We start from the raw sequence: 16,916 nt of genomic DNA, 5'->3' as shown, positions 1-16,916 counted from the left end.
TCTTCAGTTTGGAAGAACAAGTTTTCACTTTGTCCAAAACAGTTTTAATGGCACAGAAGGAAGAGTAAGGCATGCTGGAAGTTTTCTATGATGCAAAAGGAATTATTCATTATCTCAAAAATCTGGCAACCATGAGATCTGATCCTTGCTGGATCTTAAAACTTTCTAGATTTTTGGATCATAATCATACAAAAAAAAAAAAAAAAAAAAACAGTAATGCACTCCACTCCCATAGTGCCACTTCTGATTTTGCACATCATCCTACTTCTGTGGTTTACTTTATATTAGATACAGCTGAAAAAAATAAAAATAAAAAAATTCTTTGAAGCATATCATGCAAAAACACTTCCCCACATCATAAATAAATTTTAGTGCAAAAGCAGAAACTGCAAATAACTTACTTGTACGGTATATGAAATGTTACTGATCTCAATCACAGTAAAAATACTTTCTATTTGAATTTCTCTACCTGACAGTGCTAAATGAAAGAAAGTTCAGCCTTTTTGTTATATATAAATTAAAATATTAAAAATTTTTAAATAAAATTGTATATGCAGAGAATATTTCGGTGGGTACAATTTGCTGGTACAATTTGCTTCACTGGTATATCATTGTAATAAGTGAAATTAAATTACTGTTATTATAATCCAACCTATAAAATAATATATACTATCTCAATTTAAACTATTCTATTCTCATAAAATATTAATGTAATAACTTACCTTCTTTATTTCCTGTTACGTATGGAGGTGGCATTGCTGAATTTTTAGTGATCTGTGCATTAGCAGCATTGTTAGCTATACCAGTAAAAGCTGTCTGAGGAACCAATCTGGGCATAAGAGGAATCAATCGTCTTCCTTCTATAGCCCATTCTGTAGATGTGTTTGGGCCTGCAATCCTATTAAAAAAAAGTCATTCAGTTTTAAATTTCTATTATCACTTTCAAGTATTATATTATTACTGATTGCATTTTTAATTATCATTAACTTCAGCTAATTATATCAGAAGTGTAAAAATCCACAGTGGTTCATTTTCAAATGGTAAATCTGTTATTTCAGATGAACGAATGATAATACTGAATTAACATGCTAGATATTCCTTTTTTTATATTTATCTTCTCCTGTAACTTTGGAATGGCCATTAACAACCTCCACATCTAAAATGATATATTACAGGATTTGGATCACAGAGGTGACATGACATTTCAATTAAAGCATTCAGTGAGAGTCAACAAGTGTTTTCAACTTGTAAACAAACTTAAAGATAAAAATATAATCAAATCATGTGTTATGCCAAACATACACTGGCCTGAAATTCTAAGACTCAGTGATTGTGAATTGTGGTTTCCTAAATGAATTTTTAATAATCACTAGGGGACTGTGCTTGCTTCTTTTGAAAAAATAAAATAGTTACAAAAGATTGACTGTGTGTGTGTGTGTGTGTGTGTGTGTGTGTGTGTGTGTGTGTGTGTGTGTGTGTGTGTGTGTGTGTGTCTCTTCCTCAGCTATGAATACATAAATACGTTACTATATCTATATAATATCGGTGTAGATACACCATAGACAACTCTTAAAGAAAACCTATGATCATAGTGTGAAAGGCATCATTTCATCTGTATCTCATATTGTGCTCATCCTTCACAATGAGTTACCATGTATTGCACTACATTGAATAAGTAATGCTTCACAGAGAAGACCATTGTCACTTATTCTTGGTGGGCACCTTTTCAAAGCTAGTTGGCTTTTCATCGGTAGGTGCCTTTTACACAACGTTCGTAGTTTTTCTTTAAGAGTTGTCTATGGTGTATGACATATTATACAGGGTGTCTCAAAAATACATGGCATAACTTCAGGAATGAGTTCCTCGTATGTAGACAATAAAAATATTTTATATCAACATAGTTCCAGAAATGCTTGGTTTCTGAGTTTTGAAGATCTGTCTATGACACTTAACTGTTCACATCACCTTATAGTAATTGTTCAAAATGTCCACCTTCTGCCTGAATACCACTGGCAGAACATTACTAGCGCAGGGTAATCTGCTGGTGACAAGGCCTGTACCTGTTGCAGATGGTAAGGATACAGTTGGTGTTCTCGCAACACTCTCCAAATAGTCGAACATTGAACAGCCAGTTGTATTGCTATTCTGCGTGTGCTGATTCCAGGAGTGGCATGCACAACATCCAAAATCTCCTCCTCTACTTCAGGAGTCATAGATCTTGGTCGTCCTCTGTTGGCAGCACAAGGTGTAAAGGTCCCATGTTCACAAAGGTGGCGATGGATACCTTCAAATGTTTCCTGTCTGGACATCTTCGTTCTGGGAACCTTTCATTGTACAAATGACGAGCCTCCTGAGCATTGCTGTCCGCCAAACCATACATAAAGTGCATATCCGCTTGCTCCTGATTTGAGTACATGGTCAGAATGGAAAACCACCAGATTCTGTCAGTACCTTGTGATGAAGGAAATCACCTGCGGGAGATAAGACATTCTGGTTAATAACTCGGGAACCAAGCATTTCCGGAACTATGTTGATATAAAATATTTTTTTTTGTCTACATATGAGGAACTCATTCCTGAAGTTATGCCGTGTATTTTTGAGACACCCTGTATAGATACAGAATCTTAAACTCTTAAAATATTATGCCTTGTTGCATTTAGTTTATTTAAATAAATATGTTACATGTGGAAATCAAGAATGGTACTGCATGGTCATGTTAGATAAACATAGCATGTGACCACGCTTCTGTTACGTATATCATATTGTTATATCATTAGGAGGAAAATTATTTGAATGTATAGAAGATAAGAGTTACCTCTATTTCTTTCATTTAATCTGCATGCAGATTATTAATTGCGATTTAAACATAGGACATATTGAGCCTGGTTGCTCTTGGTTTATAGGAAACTAAATAAATTTTAAATAAGATATTTTTGCACAAAAAGGAAAAGATAGAAACTGAATTATACTTAACAAATTTACATAAACAGATTATACTTATGGTAAAAGGTTTACAAAGGTTTACACTTTTAGTACCAACTATTTTTCTGACTTCTTAAAACTACGGTGGCCACTAATACTAAAAACTGCAGTCAATATCAATCCACTGCCGGATGGAAGCCTCCTCAACATTGAGGGAAATGGACCATAATCTGCTATGCTGGTCCAGTGTGAGTTGGCAGATCAACAGTATTTAGCAGTCAGGGGCTTGAGTCCCAGTCTACTCAAAGTGTACTACTGCAGTCCTGCTCCTGACCACTCAGGTGCTGAGGCCTTGACACCGCTACTACTACTACTATATTCTAAGTTTTTTAATAATCATAACTTTAGATTTTGCTAAATATAGATATCAGAAATTAGTTACACCTGTCATCACTGATTTCAGAACTTCAGCAGAAATATCCATTTTTCTTGCAAACTTTATTAACTTCTATTCACAGAGATATGATCTAAAGAATACATGTGTATTCTTCAGTTCATATCTCTATGAGTATTTTGATTTAAGTATTTTGCACTAATAAACATTAATCAAAGTTTTCATTTAACTCATACAATTACCCCAGAAGTTCATGGCTGTAAATGCAGAACACAAAGGAACACTGCAGATTCAAATAAATCTAAATAAAGACTGCTCTGAACTCAACAAATTAAATTTACAATTCTATATTACAGCTTTTATCTCTGTATATGCTTTTCTACTCTCTCTTGTCTGTACTGTGCACATATCACACATTGCTATACAAGGTGCTACCCAAATGTTACCAAAATTTGAATGTTGCGGGGGAACTTATCTACTATGGACTTGTGGCACTAGGTAACACTGCATGCATCCTTTGTGGACCAGTGTGCCACGTGGCATCGGGCTGGATAGAGTCATTGAATAGTTATGCTCAGTTCTTACATAAAAGGATCCACAACCACTATAATGAGGCAAACCTGAATTCACCCAAGCAATACGGCTTCAAATCGGGATCTTCGACCATAGATGCCGTCCAAGACCTAATCACCAAAGCCATGCAGTATACCAAGAAATATTTCCTGTTCATACCTGTCAACTTTGCTGGGGCATTCAACACCCTCTGGTGGCCAAGCGTCCTTTGCAGGCTCAGGGCAGCGAGAACACCAAGCAATTTGTACAGGAGCATCAAAATTTATCTCTCGGACAGAAACATCCAAGTAATAACGCCCTACAAGAAGTTGACCTGGCTGGTCCACAGGGGCTACCCTCAAGGATCTGTTCTGGGGCCACTCCTGTGGACCATAGTGTTTGACAAGTTCCTCACCATGGACCTGGGGAGGTGGAGGCCCAGGCCTTTGCAGACGACCTCGTACTGACGGTCGCGGCGGATTCCAGACAGAACCTTGAAATGTTTGCAAACCAAGCCCTTGAAACCTTGCAGGACTGGGCAAAACTACACACCTTAACAATCTCACCAACGAAGACGGACTTAGTACTACTGAGAGGGAGGTTAAACCTTAGAAGACCACCACAAATCAAGCTGGCAGGACAAACAATCAAACTGTCAACGCAAATTAAATATCTGGGACGACTGATCATCGATCAGAATTTATCATTTAAACTGCACCTAATCTATCTAAAAGAAAAACTGCGAAAATACACGGCGCTCATTGCCAGAGTTACATGCAGGGACTGGGGGCTAAGCAGGAGAACCCTGTCCCTGTATTATAAAGCCATCTTCATCCCGATAATAACATATGGATCTCCCATATGGTACAAGAAAGCAGGAACAGCAGTGAATAAAAGGATACTGGACACGATCCAACGCAACATATTATTAACAATAACAAGAGCATGAAACACGGTTAGTACGAGTGCCCTACAGGTCCTTGCGGGGACCCTACCCTTGGATTTAGAGGTAACCTGCTGCGGACTTATGTATCTACTAGCCAAAGGAACCCAAACCACCTACAACGGTCTTACCATTGACATCACCAATAACAGGAAAAACGAGAAACAAAAAATAGTGGACCACCTTGTATAAATTTGGCAGAGAAGATGGACAGACATGGAAAAAGGAGCAATAACAAAAAAATTCATTCCCCAAGTAACCAAGCTGTATCCCAAGGCTCGTGCATGGCTGTATCCCAAGGCTCGTGCATGGCTGTACCCAGGCCTAAACACTACTTTTCTACTCACCGGCCACGGGCCTTTCAAGGACAAATTAAATGCCTTGGGCATAATCGAAGAATCACACTGTCTCTGCGGCGAACTAGAAACATGGCATCACGTTATGCATCAGTGTGAAATATACGAAGACATCAGATGTCAAATGATCACAAGAATTAAATACATCCCTAACACCCAGGAACACCATCTCCTGGACACACCAGAAGAATTTGCGGCCTTTAGTTGCTTTGCCCAGGACGTCTTCGCCAGAAGAAAATTACAAATAGCCATCCACCAAGGCCAACAGGAGTAATGAAACCAAATATGGACACCAAGGAATACGAGAAACTAAGGACGGGGATATCAACCAATGATTGATGACCATTGGAATATGCCACCCAAAGTTGAGAACGGAACGCCACCCGTTTAAGATAACAATAGGGAAATAAAAAAAAAATTTTTAAAAAAAAGGCTATCACACATTCAGAGAAGGATGCTGAACCAAAGAAAGAGGAACACAAGGATGCGGCTTGCCCCATAAGTGACAATGAAGAGAAACAGACGTGAGACAAAGGTCATATTGGAGACCTAAAGAGGTCCTCTAGCCCTCTTCACCTATAATTCCTAACTCCCCGGGAGGAGGGGACGGCCCCAGTTTCAGTGGGGCATGCCCATGCCCCACTGAAACTGGGGCCGCCTTCTCTATTGGCTCCATACTTCTGCCTTCCCCCCAGTCTTCTGCGTCCCCCCCTCTATCTTCACGCTAGCGAAAGTCCCACGAGGAGAAACCAAATGGCCGCAGCCCACAACCCACTACCATTATAACCAAAGAACATCTGTTCTTCAGCTCACCGGGCTCCCTTGCCTGGTGCCTTTCCACCCCCTCCCCTGCGCCGGTGGTGGGACGGTCCCCCCGGCGCCCCTACTTTCTCCTGGTGAGGCATGGGCATGCCTCACTGACTTCTGGGGTTGCCTACTCTATCATCCCCATATTTCTGCCTTAACCCCCCCAGCCTTCAGTCTCCCACCCACTCTATCTTTATGCTAGTGAATGTCCCACACACAAAAACGTAATTATGTCAAAATTCCCGTTCGCCCATTCTTTCGGCCTTTATTATGCAAGCATTATCCCCCTCACCTAACGATCATCAAACCGACGATGATGGATATATGTCTCTGTCTGTACATACGTGCATATAAAAGAGCGCGCGCGTTTTTTTTTTTTTTTTTTTTTTTAAGGTCCTAGCCTCTGAAATCTCAGGAAATTAGGTGGTAGGACCTGCCAGAGTGAAACTAAAACTACTGGGTTCCTGGTCTGCCTCCACGGGGCGAAGGTGGGGCAACGTTGGGCCTCAGCAGGGGTCCAGCGGCTAAACGACCAGATGAACAACGGTACACGACATCACACAGATACAAAGCCCACACACTTTTAAATCTCTGGCATTTCCCAGTGAACTGGTACACCCACAATGAAAGCAACACGGAGATGGGGGAAACCCCTGGTGCCGTCTGACACTAAATACACCTTACACCTTACACCTTACATCAAAATTAATACATCAAAACCGCCATACGCCCAGCATTCGGCCTAAAAAATTAAAGCAATAATACCCCCACGTCAACGCAAATAATAAAAATCACTTTATTTTATTTTCTTGATGACCATTGGAATATGCCACCCAAAGTTGTTTTTTTTTTTTTTTTGGTCCTAGCCGCCGAAATCTCAAGAAACTAAGCGGCAGGACCTGCCAGAGTAAACTAAGTCTACGGAGTTCCTGGCCTGCCTCCACAGGGTGTAAGTGGGGCAACGTTGGATCCTAACAGGGGTCCAGCGGCTAAATGGCCAGAAGAACAACGGTACACAACATTACACGATCCAAGATCCATACACTTTTAAATCTCTGGCATTTACAGTGTACTGTAATACACCACAACGTAAACTACACGGAGATGGGAGTTAACCCCTGGTGCCGCTTGACCCTAAAAACACTTACACTTACTTCTTTGGTGGTGTGTTTTGCACAGTTTGTGATGGCTGATGCAAGAGAGCAACGTGCTTGCATCAAGTTTTGTTTCCCTCTTAACGATACAGCAACAGAAACCCGTAAGAAGTTGAAACAAGCTTTTGGTGACAATGCTTTAGGCCGGACACAGACCTACTGCTGGTTTAACCATTTTAAAAACGGTCGAATGTTGGTTGATGACAACAATCGCTCTGGGCATCCACCATCAAGCACAACCCCGGAAAATGTCGCAAGAGTCAAAGCACAGTTCTACTGCAATGTCCTGAGGTGGTTAAGGGAAGCCATCAGGAAGAAACGTCCAGAGAAGTGCCACACAAAGAACTGGGTTCTTCATCATAATAACACGTCCGCCTACACACCTCTTTCAGTGGCGCAGTTTTTGGAATCCAACATGACAATCATCCCCCATCCCCTTATTTTTCCAGACAGAAATGACTTGACTTGATTTTCAAGAATGAAAATCAAGCTGAAGATTTGACAGCATAGAGCAGTTGTTTTCAACCTTTTTTTTTAATAACGGCACCCCTAAGTAATTCATTTTATTTTGTGGCACCCCTACTCAATTATCTGCCTGTTAGATCCGATTCTCTCTCTGCTACAAATTATATATATAATCATTTTATTCTTTATATAGCAGTACAAAATAAACATCAATTATAGATCACTGCAAAATTAAAAAGATACCGTACATACACCTTTTTTATAATGAAATAAATATATAAATTTAAAAAAAAAAGTTTAAGTAACTTAAACCCAAATACATAGCACCCGTGGAATGTCGTTGCGGCACCCCGGTTGAAAACTACTGGCGTAGACGATATTCAAACCAAATCGCAGGCAGTGCTGAACACTATGACGAAGGAGGACTTTCAGGACACATTCAAATCATGAGAGAAGCTCAGGGACTGGTATTTATGCTCTCAAGGGGACTACTTTGAAGGTGAATGGTGGCGAATAAGACCCAGGGTGAGTCTAATTTATTTTATAAATACATTTCGGGAAGTTTTGGGTAGCACCTCGCATGATTGTATGTGACTAACAGATATACAATGCTACCAACAGAGCAGTGGCGAAAACTTCAATCATGTAGAACCAAGATACAGTAACATGATGTGACTCTGGCATTAGTAGAGGCATACGATGCAAGAAAGCAACTTACACAGCATCAGTCAAAAAAAAACACCCTTCCTGTTTCCCCCAACCATTCACTCAAAACGTTTGTCTAGGCTCTGCCTTGAATTAAGCTGTCAACTTCCATAACAACAGATGGAAGTTTGTTCCAGTAATCAACTACCCACTGGTTAAAGGCAAATTTCTGCAGATGTATTCTACAACTGTCTTTCCTAAATTTGAATTTATGCCCCCTCAGGTGCGTAATTTGAGCAAGAGGTAGAATTCCACCAGCACTAAGCTTGCTCAAACCATTCAAGGCCTTGTACAATTCAATCAGATCACCTTGCAGATGCCTAGTCTCCAGATGCTGCAATTTGCAGAACTTGAACCTTTCATGGAAATGGCAACCCATCATTCCACTCACCAATCTCATTACCCTTCTCTGTACTCGTTCCAGCAGTTTTACATACTTCCTAAAATGAGGTCTCTAGACCTGTATGCAGTACTCAAGGTGTCCTAACCATTGCCTTATGCAAAGGGATAATCACCTCCTTAATCCCTACTAGCAAAATTCCTGTATATCATTGACAAAACCCCATGAGCTACTATTGCAGCCTGTCTGCACTGTCAGAAACCTTCATATCTGACTGCACAATTACCCCCAGGTCTTTTTCTTCTACCATCACCCTGAGTGTAGTGCTGCACAGTTGGTACATTACTCTGGGGTTACTGCTACTCATATGTATTACTTTTCTAGAACGTGTTGCAGTAGTGTACTGTCATTACTGTTAACAATCATACCAACCTTTATATCGTCTACAAACTTGGAGATTAAGCCTGATATATCGATATCAATATCATTGATAAATACAGAAAATAACAACAAGAGTCAATACAGCTCTGGGGGACTGCACTAATAACATCAGTCCAAGAACAGTAGTGTCCATTGATTTCCACTCTGTCTTCTTCCATTTAACCATCCCTTTATTCATAGCAACCTGCCCTTAATGCCATACTGCTCCAATTTTTATAGTAGTTTTCCATGTGTAACAGTATCAAAAGATTTCCTAAAATCGAAGTAAAACTGTAAACTGCAGCCCTTATCAACCCACTGCAGGATGGAAGCCTCCTCAACAATTCATGCAGAGGGAAATGGACCATAATCTGCCATGCTGGTCCAGTGCGGGTTGGCAGATCGACCGTATTTAGCAGTCAGGGGCTTGAACCCCAGTCTACTCAAAGAGCGTGTGCTACTGCACTCCCCGAAGTATATGATATCAAAATTATTTTTTGCATCCAGTTCCTTTGTGACCACATCATAGTATCCATTCAAATTGGTAGACAAGATTTCTCCTTAATAAACCCATGCTGTGTCTGAACTATAACTGTGGCTGTGTCTAGATGATCCTGCAGTGTTTCTTTAACCAATGACCCCATTATTTTCCCCAGAACAGAAGTTAAACTAATAGGTCTATAATTACTCATGTCACCCTTTGACCCCCTTTATGAATTGGGAATACATTTGCACATCTCCAGTACTTAAAACAATTTCTCCTTCACTTTCCTCTCAGTTATTACAGCCATTTAGCTTCCTATTAGAGTTTTATAAACTGGCCTCCACTTCCCTAGAGAATTCCTCAAGTGTGAATGTAGACGCAAATACTCATTCAGTTTGTCAGCTATCTGAGCAAGATCAACAGTCCAACCATCAATATCACGTCGACCAATCTGATTCATTCCCGTCCTTCTAGAGTTTACATAGGTAAAGAAGTATTTTTCTTTGCATCCTTTGCCAAATATTTCTCATACTCGGCCTTCACTTGCCTAACCTTCTTTGTGACTTAATTACAGACTAGCTTATATCTACCATAAGCTTCTGTGTCGCCTGATAATTTATATGCATCCCATGCATTTTTCTTCTTCTCTGCCACGAAGCTCATTAGTTCATCTGACATCCATTTATGCCTAAACCCTGAACAGTTTTTCTTAGTTGGTATGAAGAGTCTAGTAGCTTCCAAGATTAATTCCTTGAATGCTTCCTATTCTGAATTTGTTGTTAGTAATATCATCAGTTGGTTCCATTGTACAGAATTTAAAGACTGTCAGAGACCACTTTAGTCACCTTTATGAAAGAAAAACCCCTCCTTTTACCTCTGATGGTAGTTACATCTTTGAGCAAATCGCACATGGGTACACTGTGATCACTGCCACCCAGTGGTTCCTTTATCTGCAGATTCTTAATGTATAAATAATCACTACTGAAAATCAGATCAAGAGTATTACTACCTTTGGCTGTCTCTCAAACATGCTGCTGCTGCTGCTGCTGTAGAAAACCAATAAATTCACAAAAGTCTTGCTAGTGTGCGAGTGACAAACCCACAAGTTTCAGTCAATATCTGGGAAGTTAAAATCCCTCATTAGGACCTGTGTTGCAAATGTAACAAAGGGATTATTATTTTGGGATCAAAAGTGCAATAAAACACAAATAGTGCTTACCAATTATAACAGGAATATGCTTCAAAATACCTAGAATATTTACAAAGCAAGTAATATAAGGATTTTATATTTTTTTAATAAGCAAAGAGTTCATCAGTCCTGCATGTAAAAGTTGTAACAGTTCAAAATACATTTCAATAACATGACTTTATTAATTAGCCTAAGGCTAATTAACAACGTGAGACTTTTGATCATACAGAATAAGAAAAGAGCTTTTTTGTATCATTAACTGCACAAATATTTAGAATGGAATACACTACATATATACAACATGCATCTTTCTCAAAAGGCTCTTAGGCTCACTGTCCTTATGGCTGGCAGTAGTTAAAACTGTTGTTTTTTCACACAATCTAAAAAGACCTGGAATCAAATCCTGTCTTAATGGCAGCTGCATGATTTTAGTTATGCTTCAATTACTTTACACAAACTGTTAAGGAATAGGCACAACATTATTATGGTTAGACCCCATGGAAGAAAAGTTCTCTTCATAGATAAGTCCAGATTCAGCTTGCAACCTTATTATCAATGAAGCCTTTTTATCTAGGGGAACCCAAAACAGTCCTTGCCAAACCAGCATCAATTTGTTGGAAGGGACTTAAGGTCTGGAGGTATTAGCAGTGGTGACTACAGGCCTCAATACCAAGGATGGATTTCTAACAGATTAGAGGTTCAGAGATGAGATCTTAAGATCAATAGTCTTCAACGATGAGGATTTATAAGACAGTGATATTTATCTAAAGTACAAAAAGTACTTGTATATATTAGTTAGAATTTTTGATAGCTGAATTCTTTTTATTTCAGTTTAAATCATTTATATGTATCCTTTCTTATGTTCAGGGCTAACTGGTTTAAGTGAAATTTCACATAATTCATTATGTGGTGTTATGTGAAGGTGCAGATGTTTAAATTTCATATTTATCAGTCTAGCCTTGTAACAAATGTTTATTCAAAATTTGTTACAATCCATCCGATGTACTGCTACAAGTAGATATGAAGTTTTTTCATAAAATGCAGGCAGATGCCAGGAAGGTATATGGTGTCCTGTTAATGATTTGTCAGACTTTGTGTGTTGGGAGAAGGAGATTATAAATCAATGATGAAACCTCATTTAAAGTATTGTGCTCAGGGTGGCCATATTTCAAAAAGAAGTGAAAGCAGATGTTCAAAAAACTGAAAGACTATGAAAATGTAGCCTACATAAACTGTAGGAATCTGGGAGGGGACCTGATTGAGATATATAAAGCCCTAGAGAGGATGATTAAAATTAATGAGGTGAAATGTTCTCACTAAAAGAAGAACAAGGACTAGTGGGCATAAATACACACTGAGGAGAAGTACCAACAGACTGGATCTTTGAAGTATGCTTTTGGTAAATAAACAGTTGAATACAAATTACCTCTGACAATCACTGATATTTAAAACTTAGATACTTGTCAGACAGTAGTGTACCATAATAATGGGGAAAGAGTATTTTTGGTGGCACCATTTGGCCATTCTAATACTACTAGTCGTTACAACTGCCCTAATTTTACTTCATTTTTAATTTTTACCTCAGTTATGGCATATAACTGACAGGTTACAATATCATATTGTAGCCTGTCAATTTGTTACTATGTAATATATATATTACGTATATATATAAATAATAAATATATATATTATTTATATCTTGTTTCTTTAAATTGGCCTGGCATTATACCAGTTTGGGTTTTATCTACATGTTTTTGCAATTATTTTAAAATTTTTGATTCCCAAAAATATTGAAAGGCAACTTTCTTTTCAGATTTTTCAAGCATGTCCAAATTTCTTTATTTTATTCTACTTGGAGGCACGCATATGATAATCTTCATGATTTAATCAAAGCAGCTTCTAAGAACAAAATGTTGATCAAATAAATAATGACTGACTAATACACAAAGTTAACATAAAGTTATCTATAAACAATAAGATAATACTGCACATAAATCTAAGAATGAAATATTTACCTCTCTGCTATAGTGTTGAGTCGTTCATCATTGACTGCCCTTCGAATTTCAGCACGATGTCGTTCCAAAGAAATGCTATAAAAAAAAGAATTATCTTAAAACATCAAAAGAGATGCCAAACATAAAATCATATCTATAAGAAGTAACTAATTTCCACAATACCTCAGAGTTGTCGAAAAGTCTTGAAGCATCTTCTTTTTCTCTTTGGTTAATCGTCCTTGGGCCCGAAAAGCTGTTATAACTGATGCATAAGCTTCAAGTTCTAATGAAGCAAAACCAAAGTATTAAAATTTGCTATAAAAACAAATGTGGTCATGATTACAAGACTACTGTAGTATACAATTAAAGTAATCTTGAAAATTAATTCCACAATTTATGTATACTACACAAGATACAGTTCTGCTATTGGAATACTCAGATACCCTAACAATCAAAATCAAAATAAAATCATAAAAATAAGAAAGAAAAAACAACACTTGCTTTCAGCAATGCAAATGCACAATTTCTCCACCCAAGGAAATGCACCCTCAAATCCACCAAAGTAGGAGTGCCACTTTCACAACATATGAAAAAAAAAAAAGAGAGAGAAAGAAAGCCAGGGAACTCACAAGCAACTTTTCCATGGGAATGCAAATACTTGAGTAGCCCAAAAAGGATTATATTTCAGTTATTGACTGCTGTTCAGCCCAGTGTCAATGAATGTCCCTACATGATCCAAATGCAGAATGAAAGTAATGAGCAAATTTAATTCAGAACTGCATAATATGCCTTACCCACTGCTCTCTGTAATTCAAATAAACAAACATAAGAAATGAAATGCAAATTCCAGTGTCAACCCAGCTAAACATCAATTCTAAACTAAACACAAACTAGTTCAGACCTGTTAATTGGCTAGGTCGACACTGAAATCCTCATTACATTTGTTATGTTTTCTTGTTCAAACTACAGAGGATGGTCACCATAGCTATTTTAAATTTTGACTACAGTATGTTTTACTTTCAATTTGTATTCCAGTCACCTAGGGAAGTCTACTGACATTTGGTTAGACAGCTGTCAACGACTGAAATAAGAACTGGGATATGATGAAGTTTACTGGCTATATGGATGTATCTCCTTTGTATACACCAATTCCAATGCACCTGCAATTTCTGTAATCATTTCTGGTAGGCTTCTTTTAGAATTCTAATAGACCCAGTGTTGCATTCCGAACAACTTCATTGGTCATTACAACTTTATGACCTTTCAAGGGGCTCTAATAAGCTTGGGAAATACAAAAAATCACAAGGAGCTAAATCTGGTAAATATGGTGGACAAGGGATCACAGTGATAGCGTACTTTGAACGAAATCCTTGAATGGAAAGTGACAGCCGTGTGGGGGCATTGTCACAATGCAGGCACCAATTTCCCAAAGCTCATTTTTCACACCATTTTCAAAGAAAATGACATGAAAATTCAATAAAACCCAATGAAGCTCAAATAAACTACAGAACTGTTGTGTTCCTGTTTCATTGCTTGATCATGAACAACAAATTAAAGATGAATTCAAATTCTGCATCCCTGCCTGAGCAGGAGTGGCACTATGTTTTTGATATCCCTATGTCTAAATTTGATGGCTTAACCAATACTTCCAATTCATCAACTTTATTTACTATACTCCTAACGTTATTGTATAAGCAAATGTATGTGTGCCTGTTTTTGCTCTTAGTAACCATAACACAGCCTATATATTTGCCTGTCCTGTGAGGATCCCCAGTAGGCCTCGTAATCGCTCACACATGGCATTTCAGACTGCTGTATATTTCAACAGAAACACCATAAGAATCAATTTCACCTCTGGTTGCAGTTACCATTAAACTATTAACTGACCCCCCCCCCAAAATAACAGTTTTCCAACCTGCCTAATAATGCCTTGATATCATCATTTAATGTTCTTGCACCCATTCCATTTAAGTACATCCCATCATTGTAAAAAGTTTCTAAAAAGGTGAGTGAGTGAGCGAGCAAGAGGATCTTACCAAGCTTCCTAAGAATTCTTTTACATTCATCTCTAGTATAATCCAGAAGCATGGGCCACATCTTTTTTTTCCTGAAAAAAAAAGAAGCAAATAAGTAAATGTGCAAATATATAAACAAATAAATCGACAGTATATTATATTTATGGCACTCCATTAACACTTAACACAAATATACATTCTACTTAGGTAGTCACTGAGCATGTGCTCTGAAGATAAGCACAGGGAATGAAAGAATCACTTAATTACTATGCATACTTTCACAGTATTACAAAATATAACAATCATGTTTCCTTGTCTGCCAGGAGAAATTTAATTATAAGCCTATTCTTAATGGAAGGCAACTTGATAATACCCTCACCTATACAAGAAGATCTAACAACTTTATTCCTAAAACTTTTGTCATTCCTAGCAAAAAACAATGATTCAATGTTTGATGTTCTGTTTATACAAGTAAAGCTTTGTTGTGCATAACATTTTGTCATGTTTGTTAAAAGGCATCACAATGGATCACAGGGCTAAAAACAGGATCTTGAAATGCTCACTGGAAAAGCATAAGGAAAATGTTGTGACATTTAATAACTGCAACAAAAAATGCAGAGTTGGTTTTGTTTTTTATGGCACAAGGGTAACTGAAGGTCGGAAATAACAGCTCTACTCAACATCAGGCATATGGATTACACTAATTATTATTGCAGGCATATCTGGGCTGAGTGCAGCCCATTCCTTCATATTGTGTACCGTGCAGGCATGTACACAGCTTTAAGTGTTATGGTACCCCACCCCCATCTGTGAGCCCAAGACTAGACATTAAAAAAAAAAAAAAAAAAAAAGCTTCAAACTGACTTTCGAAAAATATAAATTTTTAACAATATTTAATTTTTATTCATTGCTTTCTTATGAAGTTTTAAGTATCTTCAATAATTAATGATATTATTACAACCATTATAGTCATACTATGAATAATAATTTATTACTGTCAACTAATAATAGCATTGAATTTTTGTATTTAATTAATAAACGTAAAAGTTAAGCTGTATGTATGGACATGTGCTGTATCTTTTGTAGATTGTCTTCTGAATGCTAATTCCACTCTGCCATGGTACTCGTGATGGTACAGAACTCTGTAAAATGGCCAGAAATGAGTGTGGTGCTTTGTGCAGTGTGTTGTTTGGTTAATTCTGGCCACTCTGCTGTCCAGTTAATTCAGGTCTTGCTGAAGTATTATACCCTGGTTGCTATTATTAACTACCCTGTCCCACTTCTGTATCATCAGCAAACTTAGACATTAAAACTGATATGCCTTCATCAATATCATTAAGTAAGGGGTCCAACACCAAACATTGAAGAAATGCACTCATAATATTAGTCTACAAAGAGCAGTGGCCATGAATAACACTCAATCTTCCTTTTATCAATAGTAGTAACTTGTCCTCAATCCCATCTTCCTGTAACTGTGATGTTACTTAGCATTGCATTGGCATTTCCAGTTTGGCTAAGCAAATAATTCTGCTTCTTATGTAGGACAACAATCTGCATAGGAAGCAAACTGCTCAGCAAAGCCTGTCAGCAACCATTGTGATAATGTTGTTTTCTGTCAAAGTAAGACTGATTTATTGCATAAATCTTCTATACCAGCTGATGCGTACTGTGAACTTGGTGTAAATAAATACAAATGGCTTATAATGCCTTTCAAACTTATAATGCCTTTAACTAAATAATTTTCCAACTGATAAGCATAGCAATAATTTTTTTTTTTTTTTTTGCAAAAAATAAAGCACCTGTACAACTTCTGGATGCCTATAGCATTTAGACACTGTAAAAACTTTATGTGGGAACTGCTTTTAACAGAGGCGCCTCCGTAGCCAGGTGGGAAGGAGCAGCAGTGCATAGCACACGCTTCTTGATTAGACCGGGGTTCGAGCCCGTCACCACCAAATATGGAGGATGCGGAAAGGTCAGGGAATGACCACCGCATATCCCGGAGCAATATGGCCTTAGTTGCTAATGCTCCAAAAAAAAAACCAAAACAAAAAACAAGCTTTTAACAGTTATTTTTCATAATCAACTAATATTTTTGATTTGATTTTGAGTACAATTGATTCATCAACACCAAACTTCCTAGCAGCTTCTCTGCTACTGGTTGTTTATACATGCT

At 37.9% G+C, this 16,916-nt stretch overlaps 1 protein-coding gene across 4 annotated transcripts in view; it reads right to left on the bottom strand.

Annotated features, from left to right (window-relative positions):
* Positions 1-16,916, bottom strand: part of LOC150091832 (uncharacterized) — a 256,523-nt gene that overhangs the window by 225,676 nt on the left and 13,931 nt on the right. For all 4 annotated transcript variants that reach the window (XM_090377195.1, XM_090377203.1, XM_090377219.1 and 1 more), the window contains exons 3-6: positions 14,762-14,832; positions 12,909-13,008; positions 12,747-12,821; positions 723-898 (exon numbers count right to left, since the gene is read on the bottom strand). In XM_090377195.1, the coding sequence (XP_090233321.1) occupies positions 723-898; positions 12,747-12,821; positions 12,909-13,008; positions 14,762-14,822 (412 nt within the window). In that variant the 5' untranslated portion in view covers positions 14,823-14,832. The remainder of the gene's footprint in view (positions 1-722; positions 899-12,746; positions 12,822-12,908; positions 13,009-14,761; positions 14,833-16,916) is intronic.

Source organism: Mastigoproctus giganteus, chromosome 1 (assembly GCF_048544385.1).
Source record: "Mastigoproctus giganteus isolate SK-2022 chromosome 1, ASM4854438v1, whole genome shotgun sequence".
Classification (NCBI taxonomy): Eukaryota; Metazoa; Arthropoda; class Arachnida; order Uropygi; family Thelyphonidae; genus Mastigoproctus; species Mastigoproctus giganteus.
The sequence above is the reverse complement of the archived record's forward strand: the minus strand, read 5'-3'. Positions and strand labels throughout refer to the sequence as shown.